The 12,695-nt window shown below is 33.6% G+C and overlaps 1 protein-coding gene across 1 annotated transcript; it reads left to right on the forward strand.

Moving 5' to 3' along the window:
- Window positions 1-531: 531 nt before the first annotated feature.
- Window positions 532-12,452, forward strand: LOC143084316 (uncharacterized). The gene is made up of 5 exons (XM_076260729.1): window positions 532-541; window positions 10,030-10,854; window positions 11,222-11,338; window positions 11,588-11,690; window positions 11,953-12,452. Exons 1-5 carry the CDS (start codon window positions 532-534, stop codon window positions 12,230-12,232), a joined length of 1,335 nt encoding a protein of 444 aa, XP_076116844.1. The 3' UTR covers window positions 12,233-12,452.
- The last annotated feature ends 243 nt before the right edge of the window (window positions 12,453-12,695 follow it).

The following is a 12,695-nucleotide window of genomic DNA, read 5'->3' on the forward strand; positions in this document are numbered from 1 at the left end:
GTCAAATAGAAACTGATATTTTTGCTTTAAAATAAATTATTTAGAATAAACATTTTTTAAATTTTGACGTAAGAAATCGTTTGTTGTTTCAGAATACTACAGATTCTTTGTTTTTTTGAAAATGTTTGCGTTATTCCGCAAAAGTTTGCGTTAGGCAACAACCATTTTCTTATCTGGGAGGGGGGGGGGCTGGGATTTTTATTATGTTCATAAAAAAAAATTCAGAACCTTCCTCCGATAATTTTTTTTTTTCTTATTAGAAGGAAAGCAAAAAAAAATTTCCTATAATGTGGAACAGAAATACATTTTTTTTTTCTCAAAACCATAAAATTTACATAAAATTCATTTAAATTTTAAATTGACGTAAAATGTAAAGTGCATGGCTCGGTCTGTATCCTGGCATTGGCTGTTGTCTCTGTTGGTTTTTTTAGCCCACTTTCTACATTATGATATTCTCTGAGTCCGTCATACAGGTACCACAGTCCTTGAATTTTAATACTGCAATTGAAATGGCCACCATTGCCATATGTAATGGCAAAGAGTGAGTAGCTCCAAATTATAAACATCCACTGTTTCCAACTATGATAATTGACATTCCATTGAAAAAAAAGGTATAAAGAATAATACAATGGAAAATACTACCAGTATGCAAGTCTGTGTCATACACAATCAGGGCTACTTTAAAAGACTGTTTTAATATGATACCATATCTATCCCTGTTATAAAATGACCATATCATCTTTATAATAGTTGCAGTTTTAAGTATGTCTTAATGTAGTAGCATACATGTGGGAGATTTGGAATGCTTTTAAATATTTCCGGATCAAACACTATTACAGGGAAATACAAAAAATAATAAGGTATAAATATAAATCTTAGCTTAATCTGTAGACTGGACAGATGTTTATAATCTGCTGTTCAACTGTCTCAACTGTTGTTATTTTCACTATTCTCAAATTCAGCAGTGCAAATTTTTTTTTCAAGCAGGTGACAGCATAATTTTTTTTTCAGCTACAGTGCAAAACATAATTTTTTTTTCGTTCAGCTAGGCCATCAAAATATTTTTTTCCAAACCCCCCCCCCCCCCCCCCCCCCAGATAAGAAAATGGTTGTTGCCTTATAATGCAAAGGTCTGCGTTATATCTCAAATGTTTGCGTTTATATTTCGCAAAGATTTACCGTTAAGCGCAAAGGTTTGCGTTAAAACGCAAACATACATGTAGGAAGAAATATAAAAAAAAATGTGTGGCGCTAATACACGTCTGTAATCTTCCGCCTATACATTATATATTTATCATAGGGAAATTTCTCAACTGGACATTCAGTTTTAATTTTTTCCACTCACAAGTTTTTTATTACCTTTTAGAATAAATAAATGTAGATTGTGCGCTTATCCCAGGGTTTAAGACACAGATCCAGAGTAACCAACAGTTATAAATAATATAACGCTGCATTATATCAAAGTCGAAATATAAGGCGTGGCGAGCGACTTTTAAAAAGAGTTCTTATATTCAGTCATTGGCTGAAAAAGTTCAACCTCACTGATAATTTTTTGCTCTACAAATTTAAGCTTTGGTCAAAAGCATATAACATTAGTAAACACAAGCTTTACAAAATTAACTATTTTCATGACAGTATCGAATCGCCGAAAAAAGGAGGACTGCTGTTCTATAATCCCCGAGAGTAGCAACTGACATACTTTTCCAAAATTCGCCAATGATAAAACTTCGAAATTGTTTTAAAAGAAACTAGGGTTCCAACTCCCTAAGGGATAGCTGAACTTACGTATATTTTGCTATTCTTTGTATGTTCCCTTTGGTCATAAAGCTCCTAGCATATACTAATATATCTATACATTGTAAAATTGAGAATGGAAATGGGGAACATGTCAAAGAGATAAACCCGATCAAAGAGCAGACACCAATAGTGGCTTTGAACTAGCTGTCAGTAACTGCGAGAACTCTCAGATCTGTACTTAGTGTCTTTTTGTTGTTTGGAGGATGTACAAGTACACGACCACGTTCACTTGTATGTGTATAGTATTTGTATTTTTATCCATCTGATTGAGTTAAGCCTTTTCCAACTGATTTTTATATTTCGTTCATATGTTGTACTGTTACACCACTGTCCCAGGTTAGGGGGGTGGATGAGATCCCGCTAACATGTTTAACCCCGCCACATTCTCTGTGTATGTGCCTATCCTAAGTCAGGAGCCTGCAATTCAGTGGTTGTCTTTTGTTTATGTGTTACATATTTGTTTTCGTTCATTTATTGTACGTAAATTAATCGTTAGTATTCTCGTTTGAATTGTTTTACATTGTCATTTCGGGGTCTGTTATAGCTGACTATGCGGTATGGGCTTTGCTCATTGTTAAAGACCGTACGATGACCTATAGTTGTTAATCTATGTGCCATTTTGGTATCTGATGGAAAGTTGTCTCATTGGCAATCATACCACATCTTTCTTTTTAATATCAGCCGAAGACCACCAATGGGGCTTAGTTTGCTTTCAAAGTTCTGGTTCTGGCTGTTCCTGATAAATGTCCATGAAGTTAGGTGCTGTAGATGAGACTTTAAGTTTTTAAAGGTTTATATGACCCTCTAGAAGACTTTTAGTTTAATGTGTTGCTGGATTGGTATCTCATCTGCGTATGTCCCACGTCGCCTTTTATACATACGTGTTTTAGCTAAACGATATTAAACTATTAATTATAATAATAAAAAAAATATAAAAATGGTAGTAGACACCGTTTTTGCATGAACATGCAGGTACGATGGTAAAGCCTTTCTTAGCTTGATTGGTATAAAATCATAAAATTAGAAATAATTTTAAATGAACGGACAATCGTTATACTTTTCATAAAATCGTTACACTTTAATACATTTCAATAATCATGATAATGCATGTAAGAGAAATGAGACAATAGCGTAGTCAGGGGCGGATCCAGCTATGTTAACGTTCCAACTACATGTCCCCATTGCAAATGCATTGATTCTCCAAAAAAGGGGACAATTCCAACCCCGGACCCCCCCCCCCCCCCACCCCACCCCCACACACACATTTTTTGGATCCGGTACTAGTACTAAACTATGATCTATCGCCATTCGTATGTACTTGTTAGTTTTCAGTTTAATACGATATTGAACTCAACCCAGTAGTTTGTCCGAGACCACCATTATCGTCCCTTGATTTTCGTTGTTCAATATAGTCCCTAGTGTTGACAGAGGGTTACTTGCCATTAATTTAATATATACCCCTTCCAAATCGATTTCTCCATGTTTAATGCCTTAAATTGCAAGAAGGGGGAGGGGTGAAATTACACTGTAAAAAAATTTGGGTCCAGAATTTTAAAGGAAAGTAGTGATTTGGTCCAGCTGAAAAAGGTTTAAAATTAGCACTTCGGAAGCTGTCAAAAGATTTCAAGACGCCACAAACATAAAATTGTCCATATTTTGAGTTAGAGACGATGAAGTTTTCTATAATGTTGATATAATTTGTCCCAAACGTAGTACAACACACTGTAAAAGTTTCTTTGAGAAAGCGCAGGTGGGATTTTTTTTATTTTCATTTATGTTCTAAAAGAAATGCACTACGAAATAATTGTGGTCTCGGACCAGTTTATATTAGATAGACTTCAAAGTACAAATAACCCCTACTTTGTATGGGGTATAGAAATATGGATTCACCTAAGCCACGTTCAATATCGTAGCTGCTACGTAGTGCTACGTAGATTTTGACTATTGAACGTGTAGCTATAGACTAGCTGTTACATAGATATTGATAGCAGCTATACGTAGCGGCTCTGCTACGATATTGATCTCAACCTAGGCTTTCACATTTCTTGATCGGTGTAATATCCCTGGGTTGTGTTCAATATCGTAGCAGCTAGCATTGCTACTTTGTCTTAGATATCTTAATCTATATATGTTGAACGATATACTATATATGTAGGTAGCAAAATGGCGTCATCAGTAATAACCTTCCCATCGCCATTTTGTATTCGCTTGACAGCATGATTGTGTTGGGCCCGGGTTAAGTTCAATATTGTAGCAGCTACATAGCGGCTACGTAGCTGCTATCAATATATATGTAACAACTAGTCTACAGCTACACGTTCAACAGTCAAAATTTACGTAGCACTACTTAGCCGCTACGATATTGAATGCAACCCTGAGTTCTATTTAGCGGCTATGCTAGCTATACGTTCAATAGCCAATTTCTAGGTAGATGTAGCTTAGCCGCTACGACATTGAACGAAACCAGTGAGAATTGTGAAAACTGCAGTGTTGAGTTCAATATCGTAGCAGCTACGTAGTGCTACGTAGATTTTGATTTTTGAACGTGTAGCTATAGACTTGTTGAAAACAGCTACGTAGCCGCTACGTAACTGCTACGATATTGAAGTACGGCATTTCCATTGGCTAATCGTTAGCGAATTTTAAAGTTTAAGACGATGATGTTTCGTCCATGGCAACGGACATATATGATTTTTTTCAATAAAAAACAATAAACACTCACACTATTCACCGGACAATCTTCTTTTTGTCAAATTTAATTGAATTCTGAAGGGTACAAATTGTCTTAAAATGTCTGATGTTAAAGTTCGACGACAAAGGCTCGTGAATTATTATATCTGTGAGCTATAGACTGCTCACTAAGGATACCTCCGTCCCCTATAAGTATAATGTCAGCAGGAATTTGTTGAGTGATGAATCTGAAAACGTATCCAAGGTTTACAATCATGTAGCTGACTCATAAAAACCCTAAAACCATATATTTCAGAGATCCTTGCAATGTAGTTACTGAAAAAGATGCGACGAAAATTCATATTGACGGACGGACATACAGAGGTAAAACAGTATACCCCCATTGTTTTGAAGCGGAGTATAATAACTCGAGGTGATATCAAGCGATATCATAAGTATTACACATTTTATATATCAATATGTATAGAACACGGTGATTATACATAGCTTGAACCTAGTCTACGTCTGGTCGGAATGGAAACGTAATCTCCGAAAGGTTTCACAGTCTCCTCACGTTAAAGCACCTTTACAAGAACTCTTTGAGGGATGTAACAAAGTTATGACTATTTTATATTTTTCTTATAGTATTTATTATGATATATTTAATAACAGTTGCATTATGAATTTATGTACTTGTATTTTCAAATTTGCAAAAGTATCACCTCCTCCAAAACATCTTAATATATACATGTAGTCTTATAAAATATGAATGTTGTTTAAATTTCAATATTGTATGTTTGTATTGATTGTCATGTTTGTCTTGGTAACACTCCAATATTTGGATTTTACACCAATAAAATGATTTGATTTGATTTGATTATGGTGTATTATCCATAATGAAACTTTTCATGCTATAATGTCTGTTTATATTAAAAATGATGCAATGTATATGTTCCAGACCATATGAGTATTTGGACCGTACGCGTACGGTCCGGCACGTACGGTCCGGACCGTATACGTATACTCGTACGGTCCGACCATACGCGTCCGGTCGGACCGTATGAGTATACGCGTATGGCCCAGTACGAGATAACCATTTATCACAATCTTTATTTTTAGTTTTATAAATTGTTATCATTACAATTACTTTTAGATGGATAAAATGAACAATTGAACGATTGACATTAAATATTTGTTTAATTGTATATCTGAATACTATTTTGGTACTCTCGCCCAAGGTGACACTTACTACCACAATTAATGATATATTTTTTACATTTACATGTTTGCAGTTCATTCATGTTCCTTTGCATTTGCATTTTTTTGTAAAGTTTTTAATATTCTAAAATTGTCGTCCCACATCATGTTAACTTCCGATATCGTAATTTTCTATGATCATAATTAAATTAATGTATTACTGATCGACATACTAAATACAAGATATTAATAGATTTAATAATCGTGAATTTTTTTATTAGTTAACAAATAAAGCTTTTATTCCAATTACAATTGAACTTTTCCATATTAATTTGCGAGTTAAGTTATGTTGATCTGTACATGAACTTTACATGCATTTGTAACTTATAAACTTGAGCAACTTCTTAATGATATTAATCAGACCGTACGCGTACGGTCCGACCGTATGAGTATTTTGAAAAAGTACGCATACGGTCCAGACCGTACGCGTACGGTTCAAATACTCATACGGTCCGGAACATATATATAATCATATATGCAATTAGGACTCAACTAATTTTGTTAATGAAAATACTTGTATTTGTATTACACGTACAAATTACCTACTTAAAATTTATATAGTTTGAATTAATGCTGTGTATTGATATTAATCTATTTATGAAATAATTACCACCTTTGAATCAATGATTGATTGATCGAGTGTTGGTTTCTGAACGTCCAGTGGCAAATAGTTCATGCATGTTTAGGACGAGAACAAGTTAACAATAAATACAATAGGTAGGTCTTGTAATTGAGGCCATTCGGGATGATTGTCGGGGAAATTTGGACCGCCACTGAAAATGAGGATATATTGGATACTAGGGGCAGAAATTTTGCCTTGCAACATGCCCCCTACGGATCCCTCAAAGAGCGTGGCACTATTTTTACACGAGGCATTGAATTTAACGTGCCCATTCTGTCCGGACGTGACTGCAAACGTGTACATCCCGCACAGCCAAACGGACGCCCCACTTTGGCAAGCGTTTTACTGTCGGACGAAGACCTAGTGACAGTATTTCTATTCCTCAGTCACCGGGGGAAAAGGGGGGTGGGGGTGTCAATGACACACGACATGTGATATTTATCAATTATAATTGGAGTGACAGTTTAATTTGAAAAATGGTGTTTTCTTTAGTGTTGCAGATAACAAGTTCAGATATACCGCCAACATCATTTTAATTGCGATTGATTGATTGTTGGTTGTCCAGTTTCAAAGATTTTGATGCTAATTCTTAGGAAAAGATGTAGGACTGTAAACCATGATAAAAATGTAAATCAAGCATAAAGACAGAATGCGTTATGCTTGATTAAGATTTTTGTCTCGATAAATACTATATATACAGTCCTACATATAGTATTAATTCTATTTTTAAGGGTTTTTTTCGAAGTACATTGGACTTGTAGATAGGTGATTATCTAACAAAAAAAATATTCCAAACCTGTAGCGTTAACTATTGTTCAGTAAAATAACTGAATTCTTATTAAGAGGATGTTGATTTATAAGCAACAGATGGGATTATGGTGTATTAAATCTAAGACTAGACATGCTAAATTTCTGGGCCATTTTTTATATTATACAATCATTGACATTTGATCGTGGTTGATACATACTGTTACAGAATATCAGAAAAATGACAATGCTGAGATTATCAAGTTACTGTAAAACTAATGTGTAAAATTAAAGGTCCTTTTCTATGTCTTTTATTCTTTTAAATACATAATGTGTATCAATAATCTATTGAAGTTGTCTCATCAGCTCATATAAAAAAGAAGATGTGGTATGATTGCAAATGACACAGAAATTAACAACTATAGGTCATCGTACGGCCTTCAACAATGTGCAAAGCCCATACCGCATGTACATTTTTTGATTTCTTTGGATGGTTATCAGAAAAACTTAAAACCTCTATTAACTAACGTTTATGTTTATACTTTACTGTTTTAACATGCCGGCATAACTGATTTCTTTGGATGGTTATCACAAAAACTTAAAACCTCTATTAATAACGTTTATGTTTATACTTTACTGTTTTAACATGCCGGCATAACAGATTTATAGCTTTACTTTGCCATTTCAAAACTGGGAAAAGATACGAATTGTAAGCTGTTACATGTAGATTTTGTTTTCACTCTCAACGGCTTAGCAAGACTGTATACCATTGAAAAGTAAAAATTTTCAAAATACTTGACAAATCACAATACTAAATTACATCACTTCGCTCCTTTGATGAAACTGTTGCATATACAAAAATTTCAACACTGAAATGTAATTACCTTTGGCGTTTTTTCTGATGATATAAGTGCGAGAAATACTAGACGGTGCATCATTTTTAATTTTAACTGAATTGACCTGCGTAGGCGTAAAGGCAATAAAGCTGTCATTTCACTTATCAAGCATTTAACCACTTAACCATTCCACATGCTTGCATGATGTTGAACACGCGCGTCTTATCGATCAGTCCCTTTAACAAATGTCGCTGCTATAAAAGAATAAAGCTACATTTGTACTTTCAGCTATCATTTTTAATCGTTTTAACTAATATTTATTTCTTCCGAATTATTTTTTAAAATGCACTTGGTCTTTGTTATAGATTGAATTTCTGTTATCAAAAGGTTTTTGTCGGAAGCTACTAAAGTTAAATTCAACTTTTTTTTTATTGCAACAGGCGATACACGTATTTTAATTAATAAACGTCTCTTGATATTATATAGAATGTGATATGACTATTGTTTCTCCCTTTTCTATATATATTTTCTTCAAATATTACATCAACCCGTTTTATAGCATTGTTAATGGTATATTTTCTATCTAATTTTCTACGATGAATGTTTAATTATTTTGAGAACAAAATTAATGTAAGTTTGCGGGTGGCAATGAACATTACCCTTTCCTGGATCATGATATCTATATCTTTAACGGGAAGCTTAATTCCAAAATTTATGACAAAAGAGATGATTTTTCGTTTCCTATTGTCAATTATCCATTGTTTGATGGTAACGTTCCCTTTTCACCATCTTATGGTGTTTGTATATATCTCAACTTGTCCGATTCGCTCGAGTAACGTATTTGATTTCAACGAAAGAAATCTCTGTATTACTGAAAAGTTATTACTCCAGGGTTTTTCGATATCACAAACTAGTCTACATAAGTGTAAATTAGTATGCTGATCAGAGCTGGAACTGCTTGGGGTTTTGGAGCCTCTGGCCTTTGTTAGTCTTGTATATCTTTAATTTTACTTCATTTATATGTTTTGGAGTTAAGTGTGACGTCCATTTTCACTGAACTAGTATTCAATTGTATTAAGGGCCAGTCAATTAAGGACCACCTCCGGGTGCGGGATATTCTCGCTGCGTTGAAGACCCATTGGTGGCCTTCGGCTGTTCTCTTATCTGGTCGAGTTGTTGTCTCTTTGAAATATTCCCAAATTTTCATTCTCAATTTTATCATAATATTAAAATAGTTATTCGTTTATTTATGATTAAATTGAGATTTAAAAAAAATCTAGTTTAGACCTTCAACATATTCCTGTGCCAGTCCTTACCTCGCCAGTTTTTGTCTTAATATGATATTTAATCCGGAGAATATGGTAATGATGATAGATATTTGATTGTCTAATTTATGTTTAATTACAACCTTCATAATACTGAGGTAATTTGCATGTGTAATTGTTGAAAAATCCTACATTGATAAAAGCTGACTGACGACTTATGTCGCGTATTGTTTTAAAGTATTATGTTGAAACACTATAAATCAAACACTGCTTATCATATTTTCCGAAATCAATCCATTATATTATGCATTTATCTTTTTTAAATCGTGAACAACAAAAGTTATTCTTTTTAAATTTCTGATAAACAACTTCTCTCATATACATACAATAATGTTCCCTACAGTAGGTATATATACTAAACCCTCTTCCGTTAATATTTGCTTGCGACCCGTCAGATACTGACAATATCAAATCAGATAATGATATACGCTGCATTACATGTAACCTTTTATTGGCAGATCATAACGAAAAGAAGTGTTATATTTGTTAATTTTACTTGCTTTGTTTATCTGTACTAATATGTTTACATTTTAACCCGCCAGGGTTTCATGTTTTGTAATAAAGATTATTTATTTGATAAATTTCCCTTTTTTAACTTGCCTGTGTCTGTCGAAACATAGATGTAATAGTCGAAACAATCTATGATTAAAGGGAGATAACACTTTCTACTCGTCTATATTACAAATATTCGTAATAAAGGTAAAATTACTTGCTTAAGTAATATTACCCATCCAAATAATATTACACGAATAAATAATTGCCTGGACTGGTAAAGGAAAAAGAAAAAGGATACGATATTCGTACTCTTTTGAGTCTAGACCTATTTGTCGGGAATGTTTTAAAGTTTGTCATGATATTGGCGAGAAACATTTACGAAACCTTAAATCGCATCTTGACAAAAATGGCAAAGTTCCAAGGGATCATGGGAATGCGGGAAAAATCCCGCATAACGCTTTGAAATACGATGACACAAAACGGGTTGTTGACTTTGTTGTTGGTTTCGCCAATGAATTCGGATTACCTCAACCAGCTGCACCAAGAGGAAGAGATGATAAAGCGCCTGTTTACTTGTCTTCATCCGAAACTCTGTTAAATTTGCATTTTAAATACAAGTCTGCATGTGAAACAGAAGAAGTAAGCAGTGTAGGGAAATCGTCATTTCGTGATATATGGTTAAAATGTTGCCCGCATATAAAAATTTGCGGTCCAAAAGACGATGTATGTTTCAAATGCGAAAATTTCAAACAATTCATAATGGATTCTACATCAGAAGAGGACAAACTTAAATATTCTTCTGAACTTCAACAACATGTAGAAGCTTGCAAAATTGAAAGGGACGTATATAAAGATTGGCTTCAAAAAAGCACTGATGAATTATATGGCGTTAATCGGCTTCCAATACTGATCAGGCCCCTTCTTCATAATTATCGCTACATTCATTATACTTTTGACTTTTCTCAGCACTTTACGCTTCCACATCGATGTAGACAGATAGGTCCAATGTACTTTGTGACAGCTCGGAAAATCCATATGTTCGGAGTTAGAGTTGATGGTATACCTATTCAGTATAACTACTTAGTGGATGAAAATGAAACTATAGGTAATCTTTTTTTGTGAATGTGCTACTGTCTTTGTTTAATTTATAATCAAAGTTATTTACTAAATAGTTTTGCAGTAAAGTGATCATTTTAAAAAGGTTTTTAGTCTCCCCCCCCAAAAAATAAAAAAAGAAATGCGGTTTAGTTATTTTATCATGTTCGTCTGATTGAATTAGTATGTAGAAATAACCATTCATTCTTATTATAGGTCATACTTTCAGTTTCCGTCATATATACATTTAGATAGATGCAGTTTTCTCAGTTTTTATTGTTGTACGCGTTTTACTTACGGGAATATTGGTTAATAGTGTACTAATAATTATATAGTTTATCAATATAATAATACATTGAAACGTGCATTTATTTCAGGTAAAGATGGAAGTTTGATTCATGGCCCAAACGCAGTCATTTCAATGCTCCACCATTCACTAACAAATTACGGATATGGCGAGAGAGAATGCGGTCTCCATGCAGATAACTGTGGAGGTATGGCCTAAGGGAGACAATCCGTTAAAGATTAGAAATACCCAACTATGTCAAATAGATTTTTAAGCAAGTTTAGAAATAAGATATAGATTGAAATATTAGGAACTCGTTACTTATAGGACAATGTCTGCAAAAAGAAATATTCGGTTGTTTAGAAATACTTGTTTTTTATTTTTTTTTATTTTGAAATCTCTCTTGCTTTTACTGATTTCTGCATTCCATATATAATATTTTAAATTTTTTTTATAGGTCAAAACAAAAACAAGTATGTGATTGCATACTTTTGTTGGAGAGTAATGGCAAAACTGCATTCGACAATTTACTACATGATGCAGATACCAGGACATGCAAGGTAAATGTAAAATTTATTTTAAAAGACATACGTGGACGCTGTTCAAATCAATCCTCTAGAAGAAAAAATATCTCCCCCTTTTCTACTGAATTATATTACGCTCTTATAAACAGTTATAAAACAATAGAATTAGATTTTCATAACATTTTATGTTTATTCAATTATTTGTGCTTATATTATATCTGTTAAAACAGGAAAAATAATACGCATTTTTTTTTTAAATTTTGAATGTCCAAACTAAAATATCTCTTTTAAATTTCAGATGCTTGATCGATGCAGGCTTCGCCCACTCAAAAAGGCTGTATCGACGCTCTGATGTAGATTTGTTACAAGATATAGCAGAAATTGTCGATAAATCAACAGCATCAAATAAAGCCGTTGTAATGAAAAAAGAAAATAACGAACTGGAGTGGGAATGGAGGGATTGGAAAACATTTTTTGCCTGTCATTTTAAACCATTGAAAGGAATACGGCAATATCAACAGTTTCGATTTTCCTCCGATCATCCCGGATGCGTATTTGTCAAAAAAAAACAACAATGATGCAGAAACTAAAATTGAATTATTAAAATCGAATGTCAAAGAATTTTCAAGTGAGATTCTTCCTCTAGTTTTACCATCGGCCGGGTTCAGTTCAGAAAGACTGGAATACTTTCGGAATATTTTGCGTCGATACGTCCGTCCTGCCAAGCAGGACATATTTTGTGCTACAGTTAATGGCAATGAGGAGTGAATGATGAATTGTAAAACACACAATGATACTGGAAAGGATTGTCGGAGTACATATAAGAGCTTGTGTTACAAATTATTTAATAAAAATGAGTGTTGACAATTAACGTCTTCATCTTTTTCACCAAAGTTTTCACGACGTCATCATGGGAAAATGCAACGTCAATGGCTAGTTCTCTTATGTTTTGATCCTTTTATTTAACGTTTTTTGAAAATAGAAAAGTAGTATTGCTATATACCGTTGAAAAGAGCATAAAATTTTCTTTTAGAATCAATC

This window comes from Mytilus galloprovincialis, chromosome 7, assembly GCF_965363235.1.
Source record: "Mytilus galloprovincialis chromosome 7, xbMytGall1.hap1.1, whole genome shotgun sequence".
In the NCBI taxonomy this organism is placed as follows: domain Eukaryota; kingdom Metazoa; phylum Mollusca; class Bivalvia; order Mytilida; family Mytilidae; genus Mytilus; species Mytilus galloprovincialis.

Bases quoted from the DNA above. Each gene is read 5' to 3' on its own strand.
- LOC143084316 (XM_076260729.1), top strand. The intron at 10,855-11,221 runs GTAATCTTTTTT...CATTTATTTCAG, and splicing joins GGATGAAAATGAAACTATAG to GTAAAGATGGAAGTTTGATT. The intron at 11,691-11,952 runs GTAAATGTAAAA...TTTAAATTTCAG, and splicing joins CAGATACCAGGACATGCAAG to ATGCTTGATCGATGCAGGCT.